The 17,112-nt window shown below is 44.9% G+C and overlaps 1 protein-coding gene and 1 pseudogene across 1 annotated transcript; both read right to left on the reverse strand.

The window, feature by feature from the left end:
- Nucleotides 1-1,014: 1,014 nt before the first annotated feature.
- Nucleotides 1,015-2,218, reverse strand: LOC139916948 (trace amine-associated receptor 13c-like). Its single transcript, XM_071905952.2, has 2 exons — nucleotides 2,046-2,218; nucleotides 1,015-1,825 (listed from the first exon to the last, which is right to left on the reverse strand). Exons 1-2 carry the CDS (start codon nucleotides 2,216-2,218, stop codon nucleotides 1,015-1,017), a joined length of 984 nt encoding a protein of 327 aa, XP_071762053.2.
- A 7,540-nt stretch (nucleotides 2,219-9,758) lies between these two features.
- Nucleotides 9,759-12,933, reverse strand: LOC139916945 (trace amine-associated receptor 13c-like; annotated as a pseudogene).
- Between the last annotated feature and the right edge of the window lie 4,179 nt (nucleotides 12,934-17,112).

Raw genomic sequence — 17,112 nt, forward strand, 5'->3', positions numbered from 1 at the left:
ATGTTTGTAGTAACTTTTGTAATGAAAATATATCATAATTTCTGTGATATACATAGGCAATGTTGAATTTACGGCTTACACGAAACTGGGTGCTTGCCTACAAACATTTATGATGCTTACAAAAATTATTTGGAGGATGGAAACAACAACACCAAACAAAAAATGAATATAGCAATCAAAGAACGACTCAAATGAGAAAAAAATGATCCTCTCTCACTAAAAGTTGAATATGAGGTATATGAATACAAAGGCAGAGCTGGAGACAGACCTGTAACTGAAAAGACACAGGTTTCATATCTGCAACAGCCAATGTGTGTCCATATACAGCCATATACCTTGTCCAAGTGTCCTTGAGCAAGATACTGAACCTATAACAGTTCACTTATTGTAAGCAGATATGGATAAGAGCGTCACCTAAATGCCCACAATGTTAAAGCTACACTAAGAGATTTTTTCTGACCACTAAAGGGCGACAGAAACCGCAACACATTTGAAAAACACACACAGCAAAGCTACTAGGCGATGGCAGCCCTTAAGGACAAACGTGCATAAAGGCTAATGGCTAAAATAAACGTACCTAAGGAGAAATATCGCCGGTTACCAGTCTCGCTTTGCCAGATTTTTCTCCCGCTGAAGGTTACATGTCCCACAATAACAAGTGAAGAGGCAGGTAGCAAGTTTACTAGTTGAAAACGTTTACTTGCTCGCTTCATCGATTCACCATTACTCAGGCCGACTGACAACAAGCTTTAGGAAAGAGGTGAAAACAGCAAACTGTTTGTTTATATCATTACGTCTCACGGAAATCTCCACGTAGCACACGATAGTTTCAGGATTGGTTACAGGGTCTGAAATCGCTTATTGCAGGTTTAAAGGATAATTCCAGTTACGGATATATCTGCATGTTTATTCATTTGTCCAGACTTCTGTCCTTTCATTGACTCAAAAACAATATGAACATTTTCCTCTTGATAGAAAAGGTCTCATTTAAATATCTCCAAGTGCTGCTGCTCTCTACAGTATGTTGGCCTCACAGGAGTCAGGCTGCAGTATCTGAAGTGTAACAATGAGTTTAATAGATTTTCTAAACCAGGGGTAGAAAAAGGCATAGATCACAGGGTTTAAACAGGAGTTAAAATAGAACAAAAAGACCAAAAATGAAGAACTTACTACGTTCTCCTGGCCTGCAAGAGCGACAAGGTAATGTGGACAAAAACATATTAGAAACACAGCTATGACAATACCAAGAGTCCTGGCTGCTTTCCTCTCAGATTTCTTAGCAGTTACAGTCACTGAATGCTGGAGTGTGACAGCCACAGTGTGGGATCGCATGGCACGAGCCTGAGACACAGCCACCACAAATACTCTCATATACAGAACTATGATGACAGTTATGGGACCAATAAAGGTGAAAACAAGGTCAACAGTTCCTGCAATGTAGTTAAAAACAGCCACACACTCTCCAACACAGGAAGTATACCTGCCTGGTTCTCTCAGGTGATCATTTAGAATCAGACTGCCATAGAAAAAAGAGCAGACCCAACACAGACAAACACAGATTTGAACTCTTCTCTGAGTGACTTTGGTGGGGTAACACAGAGGGTCACAAATAGCCACATAGCGGTCGACTGATATCAGCACCATGTTTCCTACTGAGACAGAGATGATGGTAAAGACAGCAAAGAAAGACAAAGCACACATGAGGTCACCCAGGAACCAGCAGGACCCTCCAAGGAGGATTTCAGTCGGTATCAAGAGGAGGCCTGCGAGGAGGTCTGAGACAGCCAGGGAGAGGAGGAGGAGGTTGGTGGGGGTGTGGAGCTGCCTGGAGAAAAACAGGAGCATTGTATTCATTAATATTTGCAGTATCAGTAGTATATCTAATCAGTAGATATGGCAGATATCAGGCATTCTAACAATACAAAAGCATTGTTTAGCAACTTCTTTCTTCTCTTACTTCTAAGTCTCTTCTAGTCTATCAGCCATTTCTTTTGATACATCTGCCAGATTTATAAAGATTTGTATATGACAAAATCTATGGCCACCTATAGTGGGAGACGGAGATGATGACCAGCAGGTTGAGAGCCACAGTGAGAAGAGAGATGGAGGACAGCAGAATGTAAATGAGCATGGCCTCAGAGTGAGGACGCATCTGCTTCCTGCAGGAAGTGTTGAGCAGCTGTGGAAAGCAGAGTTCGCCTCCTTCCAGGGTCTCCATCATCAGAGAGAGAGGAGGAGAGGAGAAGCTGCTGAGGTCTGGCAGCTTTCTGACCAAAGCTCTCTATCATACTTTTCCCTTTTTGCCACCCCCCCACTCCCATAGAGACTGATGTCCCTCCTGCCCTCACTTCCTCTGCATCATCTTCTTTCATCATCATCACTCTCTCTGCTGTCCTTTCCTTTCTCTTCCTCATGTGTCTTCTCCCTCCTTATCTCCTTTCCTCTCCCCTCCTTCCTTCCCAATCCCTCTGCTGTCTTATTTCTCTGTTGCTCCTACATTTTTCAGTCTTCCACCTCGTCACCTCTTTCCTCTTACTGACCTCTTCCTCCTCCAATGTAAGAGGTTGCTTTCAGTTTATTGTGGATGACAGAAAACCTCTTGTCTCCAAAAATAGGGTTGGGGAGAGATATGATCAATGTTAAAATAAAAAAAATAAAAAGTCTGTAGGTGTAGAATGTAGTTGATTGAGGTGCTGTGACTCTTTCCACACACTGTGAAAGAGGTATGACTCCATGCAAGGGTTGCACAATTAATTGTGTGTAATCATACATTCTGAAGGAATTTTATGCTCTGTGCTTTAATTACCAAACGTTTTCAACTTCATGGCCCACAAGCACAACAGTTTACTTTCCTGGTTTGTACTCTAGTTGTCCATATTCCTTCCTTCCTTCCTTCCTTCCTTCCTTCCTTCCTTCCTTCCTTCCTTCCTTCCTTCCTTCCTTCCTTCCTTCCTTCCTTCCTTCCTTCCTTCCTTCCTTCCTTCCTTCCTTCCTTCCTTCCTTCCTTCCTTCCTTCCTTCCTTCCTTCCTTCCTTCCTTCGGCAGGGTTTCGGAGGGAGCGAGTCCTTTCTCTACAGCACAGCGGCAAGTTGTCTTCTGGTCCCACGGCTCTCTGTCTGGTCAGCTCTGAAACACAGCTTATATACACACCTACACTGATTACTCATGCATTTCAGCTGTGCCACTACAATCCTCACCACCCTTCCTGGTGATTCAAGTCCACTGCAAACAGGTTGTGCAGAGAATCCACTCTACTGAATTTCACAAATTCACCACATAAGATGTTTCATTCTGCCCAGACTGTCTTCTGTCCACTTCATGACACATTCATTATATTGTGGCGGACTCTATGGACATTATTCACCATAATCTGTGGTTTGGGTATGTTTAACACACGCAGTTATATTGTGTGCTTCTCAGGGTTAAGGAGACACGGTCCCTTTAAGAACGTCTGGTTTTCTGAGTGACGTCAGCTTGACGTAGTGTTGTTGTGTTTTTGGGCAGCGCAATGTAAATGGTCTTACTCTGTGGGTTTAAAATAAATGACACATGAGTTGATGTAGTCAACGAGAGAAGTTGTCCGTCTCCATATTCCTGCCACTTCTACACTGGTGACCCCGACGTTTGTCTGCTGGACGTTTCCAGTGACAGCTCTTCACGAACATGCCGACTAACGCAGTTTCCCTCAAATTGCCGGAGTTCTGGGAATTGTCGGCCTCGGCCTGGTTCGCCCAGACGGAAGCGCAGTTCGCGCTTCGGGAGATCACCGCGGACGCCACAAGATACTTTTGCGTGGTGTCGGCCCTCGGGAGTTCAACTGCATCCCGAGTGGTGAACCTCCTCAAAACTCCCCCGCAGCAGGATAAATATGAGACACTCAAAGCCCATCTGTTGAGAGCTTTTGAACTTTCCGACGCCGAGCGGGCTAGCTGGCTCTTCTCTCTGCAAGGCCTCGGCGACAGCAAGCCGTCTGAGCTCATGGACAGGATGCTGGATCTCCTGGGTGGGCACAAACCCGATTTCCTCTTCATCCACCTGTTCCTGCGACAGCTGCCTTCCCAGGTACGGGCTGCCTTGGCCAACACCGCCATCACTGACTGCCGTGCTCTGGCCGAGGTGGCTGATAAATTTTTCCTGGCTGGTCAACAACACTGCGCGGCTGCGTTACTTCCTGCCCCAGCTCTTTCACCACTGCCTGGAGGCACAACGGTCGCCACCGTAGCAACAGCTCCTCGTCGGCGGCAGGACCCCGGCCTGTGTTTTTACCACGCAAAGTTTGGGCCCAAAGCCAAGCGGTGCCGATCGCCATGCAGCTTCAGCGTGGCGGGAAACGGCGGGGCCGGCGCTCAGTGGCCCTGAGCATCGGCCGAACAGGCAGGCTGCTGTTCATCCAGGACACCATCTCCGGACGGCGTTTCCTGTGTGACACAGGCGCGTAGAAGAGTGTCCTGCCCGCATCGGGAGTGGACATCCTGGTCGGCGGACACGGCCCCCCCATGGAAGCCGCTAACGGCAGCCCCATCCGCACCTAAGGCACGAGGTACGTGGCGCTGTGTTTCAGCGGACAGCGGTTTGGCTGGGACTTTGTCACGGCGAAAGTGACCGTCTCCATCCTCGGCGTGGATTTCCTATGCGCCTATGGACTGCTGGTGGATGTCAAACACCGCCGCTTGATCGACACTGTCACCTTCAGTTCATACGCGTGTACACTCAGCAGAGCAGACTCCATCAGACTGTCTAGCATGCTGTCCGCCGCGGACGAGTTTCTCCGTCTTCTCGCCGAGTTCCCGGACCTCGCGCAGCCCACCTTCTCGTCATCCACCGCCAAGCACGGGGAGGAACACCACATCGCCACCACCGCCCCCCCAGTCTACGCCCGGGCCCGGCGCCTCGACCCGGCCAAGCTCGCCATCGCTAGGACGGAGTTTGAGACTATGCAACGCTTCTGCATCATTTGCTGCTCCAACTGCCCATGGGCTTCACCCCTCCACATCGCCCCAAAGCCCAACGTTGGGTGGCGCCTGTGCAGCGATTAACGCCATCTCAACAATGTGTCGACGCCGGACCGCTACCCGGTTCCGCACATCCAGGACGTTTCCGCCCGCCTGGCGGGGAAAGTCATCTTTTCCAAAGTGGACCTCGTTCGTGGATACCACCAGGTGCCCGTCCACCCGCTGGACGTCCCCAAAACGGCGGTGATCACCCCATTCGGACTGTTCGAGTTCCTGCGCATGCCGTTCGGCCTTAAGAACGCCGCACAGACCTTCCAGCACCTCATGGACTCGGTGCTAGGGGACCTGCCTTTCCTTTTCGTCTATCTGGACGGCATCCTCGTCGCGAGCACCTCCAAAGCGGAACACCTGTCCCACCTTCGGACTCTCTTCGAGTGGCTCAGCCAGCACGGGATGATCGCCAACCCAGCCAAGTGCCAGTTCGGGCTGACCACCATCGACTTCCTTGGTCACTGCATCACCGAAGACGGGGCAGTCCCCCTCCCGTCGAAGGTGGACACCGTCACGAACTTCTCGTGCCCGCTCACGATCAAGTCCCTGCAGGAGTTCCTCGGCATGGTGAACTTTTACCACCGCTTTATCCCCCAAGCTGCTCGACTCATGCGACCCCTGTACGAGGCTCTGAAAGTCAAGGCCCCCAAACACGCGGTGGACTGGTCCGCGGAGAGGGACAAGGCGTTTACGGACGCTAAGACTGCTCTGGCTAACGCCGCAATGCTGGTGCACCCGTCACCCACGGCCCCGATTGCCATCACCACAGACGCTTCGGATTATGCCGTCGGTGCGGTGCATGAGCAGTGGGTGGGCAGTGCCTGGCAACCGCTCGCTTTCTTCAGCCGCAAGTTACGCCCCAGTGAACGGAAGTACAGCACCTTCCATCGGGAGCTCCTCTGCCTCTTCCTCGCCATTCGACATTTCCGTTTCCTGCTGGAGGGCCGCCAGTTCCCGGCGTTTGTGGACCACAAACCGCTGGCGTTCGCCATGGCTAAGGTGGCCGAACCGTGGTCCGCCCGCCAACAGCGGCAGCTCTCCTACATTTCGGAGTTCACCACGGACATACGGCATGTCGCTGGCAAAGCCAACCTCGTTGCCGACTGCCTCTCCCGGGCCATCGTGGGGGCCGTTCACTTGGGACTTGACTACGCTCGCATGGCAGCTGATCAGGCCGCCAACCCGGACGTGCAGGCTTACAGGACGGCTGTCACAGGGCTGCAGCTGGAGGACGTGGTTTTCGATGATGCCGGCAACACACTCCTGTGCGACGTCTCCATGGGTCAGCCCCGGCTCGTTGTTCCCTCTGGTTGGAGACGGTGTGTGTCCATGGCCGCCGTCCATGGTCTCTCCCACCCGGGCAAAAAGCCATCTGTAAAGCTGGTGGCGGCCAGGTTCGTCTGTCATGGGCTCAAAAAAGACGTGAGAGACTGGGTTGGCACCTGCGTGGAGTGCCAGTGCTCTAAAGTGCACCGCCACACCAAAGCCCCCCTGGCACCGTTCCAGGTGCCCAAAAGGAGGTTCGACCACGTCAATGTGGACCTGGTGGGCCCCCTTACCCCCTCCCACGGTTTCACTTACCTCCTCACCATGGTGGACAGGACCACTCGATGGCCGGAAGCCGTCCCGCTGTCGTCGACGACGTCCGCCAAGGTGGCCCGGGCGTTCATCGGGTCCTGGGTCGCCCGGTTCAGCACCCCATCTGATCTCTCCTCTGACCGAGGCCCACAGTTTACGTCTGAGCTCTGGAACGCAGTAGCGGAGGGCCTGGTAGAGGTATTGGGTGTTGCAGCAGAACGCTAAGTCTCCACACCTGGCTGCAGTCATTCTACTCCGTAAACAATAGGGTTTTTATTGATAATTTTAATCTGTTCTGGAATCGCCCATCCTTTTTCAGGAGAGATGGTATTCACCCTAGTGCACGCATTTTAACAGAAAACATTGATTGACATTAATTATGAAAATGTCTCTTCTGAACATTTGTGCTTTGTCCAATAAGACTTTCCTTATCAAGCCTCCCCTCCCAGTTTCACTTTCTTACACTCATTCAGGGAAGGAAGGATAGGTGGGGGGACGGCTGCTATTTATTCTGAGATGCTGAAGGGTAGAGACATTGACCTGGGGATTTTTACCTCTTTTGAATACAATGCCGTTAAGCTACAATGTCAGCCACCAATTATTGCAGTGACAATTTATAGGCCTCCAAAGCACTGTCCCTTGTTCCTGACAGAGTTCTCAGAGCTACTGTCATTACTTCATGACAACTATAACAATTGTATTTTAACTGGTGCAATTCATCCCTCTGCAGCATGCGCTCCTTTCGTGGACAGATACCCCTTCATAATTTTTCATACATATGTTGGTCCCATCGATAAAATATCAAGTCAGACGCAGAGTGATTTGGAAATGAAAATCAAATTACCATTCTTTTTTCATTTTTTAATTTTGGTTTTGGAAAAGGAAATAGAATGACCAAAAAGTACACAGACCACCATTTTTGTCAAGCAGGATTTTTATTCTAGTGCTAGTTTTTCATTTTGGGATTTTGAAATTGAAACCAAATCACCATTCATTTCCGTTTCTGAAAAGAAAATAGAATGACCAAAAAATACACGGACCAACAAAAGACACACATGAACTCAAACTATTTATTGAAGGTTTGGTGTCACACTGTATTGTGTCACTGTGTCAGACAGTACTGTATAATGTATAATATATATATATATATATATATATACATATATATATATATATGTATATATTATACAATACTGTATATATACTGTTTGTGTATATATATATATATAGCGTATATATATATTTTGAGGAAAAAACACAACAACGAGGACTGAAATGAGACTGAAATAGTTTTCCCATGAGCACCAAGACAGGGTTACAGAGACATTGAACCCTACCTGCTCCCTCATTGAAAATCACTCTGGATAAGAGCATCAGCTAAAATGCTATAAGGTAAATATCAGTGCCACATGATGGACAATATAAAAGTGCAGGTTATACCTAACAATAAACAGGAGAGGGAGACACAGACTGTCTCATAGAGACCATGATTTCTGAAGCTTTACTTCATTTTGATTTATTAAAATTGTACACCTTGTGTCTGATTTTATGGGTGTATCCATATGGGACAAAAATATGAACAGTGATGCTGTATTCTTCTGCCTTGTGTGTGTTTACCTAAAAACATTTGATGAGGCTTAAGACTGTGACTGGATTGAGAAAAACAATTAAATAAATAATATACAGCAAACAACGATTGGAATAAGAATAGAATACTTCTTTCTTAACTAATACTTCTTTCAGACCAAAAGTGCTATTTGGGGCATAACACCACATATTTCATAAAACTCAACAGTTGCTATCCTTCTCCATGCTCAGGCAGAGTGGGGTTTGCCAAGGCAGTTCCAACTCTGGGCCCTTCAGCTGGGAGATGAACTCACTAACCACAAGGCTGTCCTGCCCCCAATGACAAGGTCAAAAACACTGTGGGTTTATCTGAAACTAAACCAGCTGGCTGGTCATCTCTGTTGGAGAAACCTAGGTGAAAGAGTCACAGACTTGATGTTTCAGTTCAAGTAAGTGACAATGATCTAATGAGTACATTGGAGAGTAGTAAACTGTGGCCCATTAGAGGGAACCAGGCTGTTGGTCTTATTCAATCGCATGCAACAAATGTTTCCCTTTAAACAGAAACTGGTATGCTGGAAGAAAAGAAAACACTCAATGTTTGTAGTAACTTTTGTAATGAAAATATATCATAATTTCTGTGATATACATAGACAATGTTGAATTTACGGCTTACACGAAACTGGGTGCTTGCCTACAAACATTTATGATGCTTACAAAAATTATTTAGAGGATAGAAACAACAACACCAAACAAAAAATGAATATAGCAATCAAAGAACGACTCAAATGAGAAAAAAATGATCCTCTCTCACTAAAAGTTGAATATGAGGTATATGAATACAAAGGCAGAGCTGGAGACAGACCTGTAACTGAAAAGACACAGGTTTCATATCTGCAACAGCCAATGTGTGTCCATATACAGCCATATACCTTGTCCAAGTGTCCTTGAGCAAGATACTGAACCTATAACAGTTCACTTATTGTAAGCAGATATGGATAAGAGCGTCACCTAAATGCCCACAATGTTAAAGCTACACTAAGAGATTTTTTCTGACCACTAAAGGGCGACAGAAACCGCAACACATTTGAAAAACACACACAGCAAAGCTACTAGGCGATGGCAGCCCTTAAGGACAAACGTGCATAAAGGCTAATGGCTAAAATAAACGTACCTAAGGAGAAATATCGCCGGTTACCAGTCTCGCTTTGCCAGATTTTTCTCCCGCTGAAGGTTACATGTCCCACAATAACAAGTGAAGAGGCAGGTAGCAAGTTTACTAGTTGAAAACGTTTACTTGCTCGCTTCATCGATTCACCATTACTCAGGCCGACTGACAACAAGCTTTAGGAAAGAGGTGAAAACAGCAAACTGTTTGTTTATATCATTACGTCTCACAGAAATCTCCACGTAGCACAAGTTAGTTTCAGGATTGGTTACAGGGTCTGAAATCGCTTATTGCAGGTTTAAAGGATAATTCCAGTTACGGATATATCTGCATGTTTATTCATTTGTCCAGACTTCTGTCCTTTCATTGACTCAAAAACAATATGAACATTTTCCTCTTGATAGAAAAGGTCTCATTTAAATATCTCCAAGTGCTGCTGCTCTCTACAGTATGTTGGCATCGCAGGAGTCAGGCTGCAGTATCTGAAGTGTAACAATGAGTTTAATAGATTTTCGAAACCAGGGGTAGAAAAAGGCATAGATCACAGGGTTTAGACAGGAGTTAAAATAGAGCAAAAAGACCAAAAATGAAGGACTGGCCACGTTCTCCTGGCCTGCAAGAGCGACACAGTAATGTGGACAAAAACATATTAGAAACACAGCTATGACAATACCAAGAGTCCTGGCTGCTTTCATCTCAGATTTCTTAGCAGTTACAGTCACTGAACGCTGGAGTGTGACAGCCACAATGTGGGATCGCATGGCACGAGCCTGAGACACAGCCACCACAAATACTCTCATATACAGAACTATGATGACAGTAATGGGAACAATAAAGGTGATGTTGGGCTTTGATAGGGGCAGGTTTGGTTATTAGCAATTAATAATTAATAATTGTGAAATTATTAATATTCATAAAATTATTGACGGGAGTCAATATAAACGGGGCACCACCCTGGAATCAGGGACCAATAACCGAACCTTCAATACAGTCTCAGAATGGCTGTTCACCCCCAAATGACAGTGGTTGAGTACCACTGTACATTTATGAGTGAACAGTGAAGGGTGAATTCGTACACAGGCCCTCACAACCAGCAGTTATTGCAACACATATGCACAAGGAATCACAGACAACTTCTCTTTAAAAGTATAATGGAGTTTATTTAACTTTAGCAATATCAATCAATAATCAATAACACTGCAGTTAATCAACAACTTATTATACAACTATAACTATCAGTCTAACTAACAAGCATAAAGGCACAAACAGCATATGGCACGTATGGATGCGTGCGTGTGTGTGTGTGTGTGTGGGTGTGTGTGTGTGTGTGTGTGTGTGTGTGAGGGAGAGAGAGAGAGAGAGAGAAAGCAAGATGGCGGACGTGACCACGTGAGTGGGACGTCTCGCGAGAGTTCAAGATGGCGGCTGTGACCGCGCAGTTTGAACAAAGGGGGTTTTGGAACCAAGATGGAGTTGGAGTTAGGCAGCTAAACCAACACCATCTAATTCTAGAGTAGCAATGAATGTGTAATGAGATGTGTGTGTGTGTGTGTGTGTGTGTGTGTGTGTGTGGGTTAGTAAGGGAGAGAGAGAGAGAGAGAGAGAGAGAAAGGGGGAAACACTCAAGGTAAACCTAGAGGTTCTACTCGCCGTCTAGAGACACAACAATAGCCTTTTACCACACAGGAACTCGGGGTACGACTTGGAAATAGTACGCCGGGTTACTGGTCTTTGAACTGGTAAAAGGGCAGTATGTTGGCTCTATACGGTGGCTACTAACATGGGTGCACGCTCAGCGGCATGCAATTTAACACAAATCAGCTTTACAGTCACACAATCAACTTAAGCAGCAAGCATAAGGATTGAGGTATTATTCTTACAGCATAATATGGACGCGGCGGTCCGATGCGCTTCCCAATACGCACAAATACAGCTTCTGATCAGTAAGCTTAATTAACACACCTATTCTAATCTCTGCCCAGAACCAAAGCCTCTTACTTGGGAATCACTCTCGAGTGATCGGTGTGGTAGAGTCCGTCTTATCGATCCGGGTTTTCCAGGATATCTGCGGAACCGTCTCCGTGCGCGGAACAACGGCCAGCTGGCTTTCCTCGTAGGCAGCGAAGATATCAGCCAGGAGTCGACTTGGTTGAAGAAACGTCTCCTTACGTTGTCTTCTTGGAGGGAAGGAGTGTCCTCAGCTGTATTCTCTTCCAGTCCACTTCTGCAGGTCTGCTACTCACGGCAGTGCGTGTGAGGAGTTAGAATGCCGGATACACAAACAGCATATCTACTCCTTCTGGATCCCACAGTGTTATGGCTAACACTGAACAGTCTGGTCTCGTCCCGCGAGTTGAAGACTGTGCCTCGGCTAAACAAAAGAACAGTTCGAACGTTCAGGTACCACCTTGTTCTGCAACGGGGTCGCAATAAGGGGCGATGAGGAAAGGTATCTCTGGAATTTATACTCTTGGTGACGTCATGGGGACATCCCGGGGTTCTCCCGAGTCTCGTCCAATGAGAGACCAGAGGTTGGCTTTCAGCCAGTTCGCACCTAGGTGTGAACTTCAGGGCCTGTTGGAATTTTGGCGCTGCTTTCCTTTGTTTGAGGTCCTAGCCCAGCGGGTGGGCTAGAGTTCAGGTTTCTGATTTCCTTGCTAGGCCGGTTTTAGGCTTTTAATCTTACATGTAGGCCGTTCCTTTGTTTGACCACATGGCCTGGCCCAACAGTGAAAACAAGGTCAACAGCTCCTGTGATGTAGTTAACAACGACCACACACTCTCCAACACAGGAATTATACCTGCCTGGTTCTCTCAGGTGATCATTTAGAATCAGACTGCCAAATAAAGCAGAACAGACCCAACACAGACAAACACAGATTTGAACTCTTCTCTGAGTGATTTTGGTGGGGTAACACAGAGGGTCACAAATAGCCACATAGCGGTCGCCTGATATGAGCACCATGTTTCCTACAGAGACAGAGATGATGGTAAAGACAACAAAGAAAGACAAAGCACACATGAAGTCACCCAGGAACCAGCAGGCCTCTATGAACAGGATTTCAACTGGCATCAGGAGGCCTGCGAGGAAGTCTGAGACAGCCAGGGAGAGGAGGAGGAGGTTGGTGGGGGTGTGGAGCTGCCTGGAGTGAAACAGGAGCATTGTATTCATTAATGTAGTATCAGTAGTATATATCATCACTAGATGTGGTAGATATCAAGTATTATAAAAAATACAAAAGCATTGGTTAGCAACTTCTTTCTTCTCATCAAAGTCCAAGATGTGACAGTAACTCTGTTCTAGTCTATCAGCCATTTCTTTTGATACGTCTACCAGATTTATAAAGATTTGTATATGACAAAATCAATGGCCACCTGTAGTGGGAGACGGAGATGATGACCAGCAGGTTGAGAGCCACAGTGAGCAGAGAGATGGAGGACAGCAGAATGTAGAGGAGCATGGCCTCAGAGTGAGGACGCATCTGCTTCCTGCAGGAAGTGTTGAGGAGCTGTGGAAAGCAGAGTTCACCTCCTTCCAGGGTCTCCATCATCAGAGAGAGAGGAGGAGAGGAGAAGCTGCTGAGGTCTGGCAGCTTTCTGACCAAAGCTCTCTATCATACAGCTGATTTATCTCTCTCTTCCCTTTGCTTCTTTTCCTCCCTCCCTCTCTCTCATTCTCTGTCTCTTGGAGACTGATGTCCCTATTCCTTCCTTTGCATCATCCTCTTCATCTTCATCACTCTCTCTGCTGATATCTCTCTTCTTCCTCACCTATTTTCTCGCCCCTTGTTTTCTTTTCTCTCCTCCATTCCCAAACCTTCCTCCCTCCCTACTACTCATTGTCATCATTGTTCTCCCAATTCAGCCACTTCTAATGGTAATGGAAGGGAATTCATCAAATAATATATAACTCAATAGATGTTGCATTTTCACGAGGCGATTGATAAGTTGATCGTGCAACACCTCTTAACGCACCTCTCCACTGCTGTACACACAGAGGGAGGAATTTAGAATTTAGAATCCTTTCACTCAATCTTTGATCTGACCAATAGAAGAGCAGCAGCACACCACAAAGTTCCAAGAAACGCAAACTCAGAACTCAGAAATGCAAAGCCAAATTCCAGGAATGCATTTGTGCTTCAGTGCCATCTGCTGTTCAAACCAAAAATGATGTGCTGTCCTCCGTACATATGTGTGTGTCTGTACCAAGACCCCAGTAAGTCCAAGTATATGTCTGCAGGCTGGATAAGGGGGTGTGGGCACAGCATGGACATTCCAACAGCATGTGGGTGTTCCCATAGCAGGCAGCCATTGGTCAAAAACATATTGGTAGCTTTACGTTACTGCTGTGACCTCCCTGTACTATACACTCGCCATTAAATCAAAACTGTAGATAGATAGATAGATAGATAGATAGATAGATAGATAGATAGATAGATAGATAGATAGATAGATAGATAGATAAATAAGAAGAATTAATAATTTTTCGATGGGCAAAGATAACTATTGTGAGCAGTGAACTTAGAGAATTTTCAGTGTCACCTTTGAATGAGGCTACTGTGACAACCCTCACACTCTGATATAAGATAGGATAAGAGGATAATTTATGGTATATATGGTATATATTAAATACATTTAACAAATTTATATCATATGGACACACTCCTTATGGAAATGAAAGAATATAGACCGATAATGGATTCAAATTACAATGCTTTGAGATTTTGTGAAATCCCAGATGGACCTTCATTTATTTTGTACTGCGCTTTGAGTGCCCTCTCTGGCCATTCTGAGTGGTGAATCCAAAAGTAGGTGAGACTCAAGATAGAGAAGGATCGAAAACTGTAAAAAAAAATTCCATTGTGATATTTATATTATTATTATTATTATTATTATTATTATTATTATTATATTATTATTATTCATGCTAGTAAATAATGTTTAGGCATTCTGTAGTGATCTCTACATATAATTCTACTAGATTTTTGTGTGCTAATTAGTTACTACAGTGCAGTTTATTGTTCCACCGTTACGTGGTGCCATTACAAATGTTAAATGAGATACCCTTTTTTGCCGCTAGAGGGCACATTGAAACTTTCTAATATTGCTTCAGCTGCATTGAAGGGCCTGTTGACATTTTGTGCAGGTGTTAAGTATTTAAAATTGTTGTAGTGACCCCTCATGAACCCAGGTCCAATAGGCAGTAAAACCCTTTGCTGCCCATCTTCTAAACCTGTTGTCTGTTCTATTAGGGACAAAGTCTGTGTCATAGGCACACCATTTTAGTAATCTCTCTGGGGCTTTCAAATTATACTTTTTCACTACCTCCCCCCATATCTTAAGTGATAAATTGATCCACGGGTTCTCTTTATCTAACATAAATTTGATCAGATCTCTATCTCCTATCACAGCCTGGATTGGGATCTCTTCTGACATTGCACATTCGATTTCTTTCCATCTAGATGAGTAGTCTGGGTTACACCAACATATAAGAGGCCTCATCTGGGCTGCATAGTAATAATCTCGCAGACAAGGCAGGGCCATGCCACCCTTCCCTTTTGATGCATAGTTTTGAATCTAATTCTGGGTTTTTTCCCTTGCCAAATAAATCTAGAGTAAATTGCTGTACGGGTACCTCTACTGGTAAGGTTTGAAATAGGTATAGTAGCCGTGGCAGCATATTTATTTTAACAGAGGCAACCCTGGAGCTCAAGCTCAGGAATGGGATAAGGTTCCATCTTGAGATATCTGCTTTAATGCTTGAGTTGAGGTTTATAATTCAAAGTAAGTACTTGAGCTTTCTGTAAATTTAATTTATAACCTGAGAAAGACCCATAATCTTCCAGGAGTGACATCAATTCTGGGAATGATTGTGCGGGTTGCCCCAGGTAGATCAAGACATCATCGGCAAAGGCTGCCAGTTTCTGTTCCCCTCCAGCCATTCCTATACATTTGATGGTAGTGTTTTGTCTTATCCATTGACTTAAAGGCTCAATAAATAGAGCAAAGAGGAGGGGGCTGACTGGACAACCTTGTCCCATCCCACGTTCTAGCACAAATGGATTAGAGAGATCACCATTTACCTTAAGTCTAGCTGAGGGCTTGTCATATAGTGCCTGTAATGTTTTAATGATGGTCTCATGAAATCCAAATCACTGCATGACTTTATAAAGGTAAGACCACCTGACAGAGTCAAAGGCTTTCTCAGCATCTAAACCAATAAGAATGGCCTCCACCTTATTTTTCACTGTATGTCTTATTATATGTAATGAGAGTCTGATATTATCTTGAGTTTGTCTTTGTCGAATGAAACCTGTCTGGTCTATATGAATGAGCTCTGGCAAAATTTGGTCTATTCTTCTTGCTAATATGGACGTAAAGAGTTTATAATCCACATTTAAAACGCTGAAGGGTCTAAAATTCCCACATTCTAACTTGTCTTTTCCTTCCTTTGGTATAACCGAGATAATAGCCTCTCTCCGTGATGGAGGGATCTCACCTTCCTTCAATACCCAATTGAAAGTAGAAAGCAATGTGGGCACCAACGATTCTCTTAGCACTTTATACCACTCAGAGGTGAAGCCATCCGTGCCCGGGGATTTATTTGCCTTTAGTCCGGAAATAGCTGTTTCTAACTCCTCAGCAGATGTTTCTGATATTAAGCTCTCATTCTGTTCCTCAGCTATTGTGGGTAAATTCAAAGTGTTGAGAAATGCCTCTATCTGAATATTGTTATCTATGATTGGCTGTAAATACAAGTTCTTGTAGAAAACCTCAAAACTCTGCTGAATATCCTTAAATCCATGTTGTACAATTTTTGTTTGAGGATTTCTGATTTTATATATAGCATTGTCTGCTTGTTCTTTACATAATCTATAAGACAGAAGTTTCATTGATTTACTTCCCACTTCATAATACCTCTATTTGAGGAATAGGAGCTTCTTTTGATACTCTTGTGTATATATCTCATCTATTTCATTCCTAATCTTTTTAATTTCTTGATTTATCCTGGGATCTAGAGTGTCCTTGTGATCTCTTTGTAATTGCTTTAACTGCACCTGTAAATTCTTAAGTTTTTCTTGCCTTGGCTTCTTAAGTTGAGAAGTGGTGGCTATAATTTTACCCCTCATCACAGCTTTACATGCATCCCAGAGCATGGATGGAGACACCTCGCCATTGTCATTCTGTTCTAGATAGGTTTCAGTGTCAGCCTTCATTTGTTGTTTGTGACTATTCAAGATACCTGAATTCAGCCTCCACAGGGTAGATCTTGGTCTATCATTCAAACACAAGGTTATATAAATAGGGCTATGATCAGATAGGTCAATTGTTCCCATGTCACACCTCTCTATCATCAAAAAATAATCAATCCTTGAGTAAACAGAGTGCAGAGAGAAGTATGTATAGTCTCGGCTAGTAGGATATAAATCCCTCCATACATCTATAATGCCCATTTCTTTCATCAGAGTGTTAATTTTTCTACATATAGGCTTCGACTGTGTGGGAGTCTAGTCTAGGGTTTAACCTTACATTCAAGTCTCCCCCACAGATCAATATTCCCTGTGCCTCTGTGGCCATCATGTCAAACATTTGTTTGTAAAAATTCCACTCTACCCCTGGAGGGGCATATATGTTGAGTTATTAAAGTCCCCTCTATCTTTTCTCTGACCATTACAAATCTGCCTTCTTTATCTTTGATTTCTGACATATGCTCATAATTAACCTTACTTGATATCAAGATAGCTACTCCTCTCCTATGCCCTGATCTATATGAGGATGAAAACAAGTATTTGAGTC

The sequence above is a fragment of the Centroberyx gerrardi genome, chromosome 10 (genome assembly GCF_048128805.1).
Source record: "Centroberyx gerrardi isolate f3 chromosome 10, fCenGer3.hap1.cur.20231027, whole genome shotgun sequence".
NCBI classification, from domain to species: Eukaryota; Metazoa; Chordata; class Actinopteri; order Beryciformes; family Berycidae; genus Centroberyx; species Centroberyx gerrardi.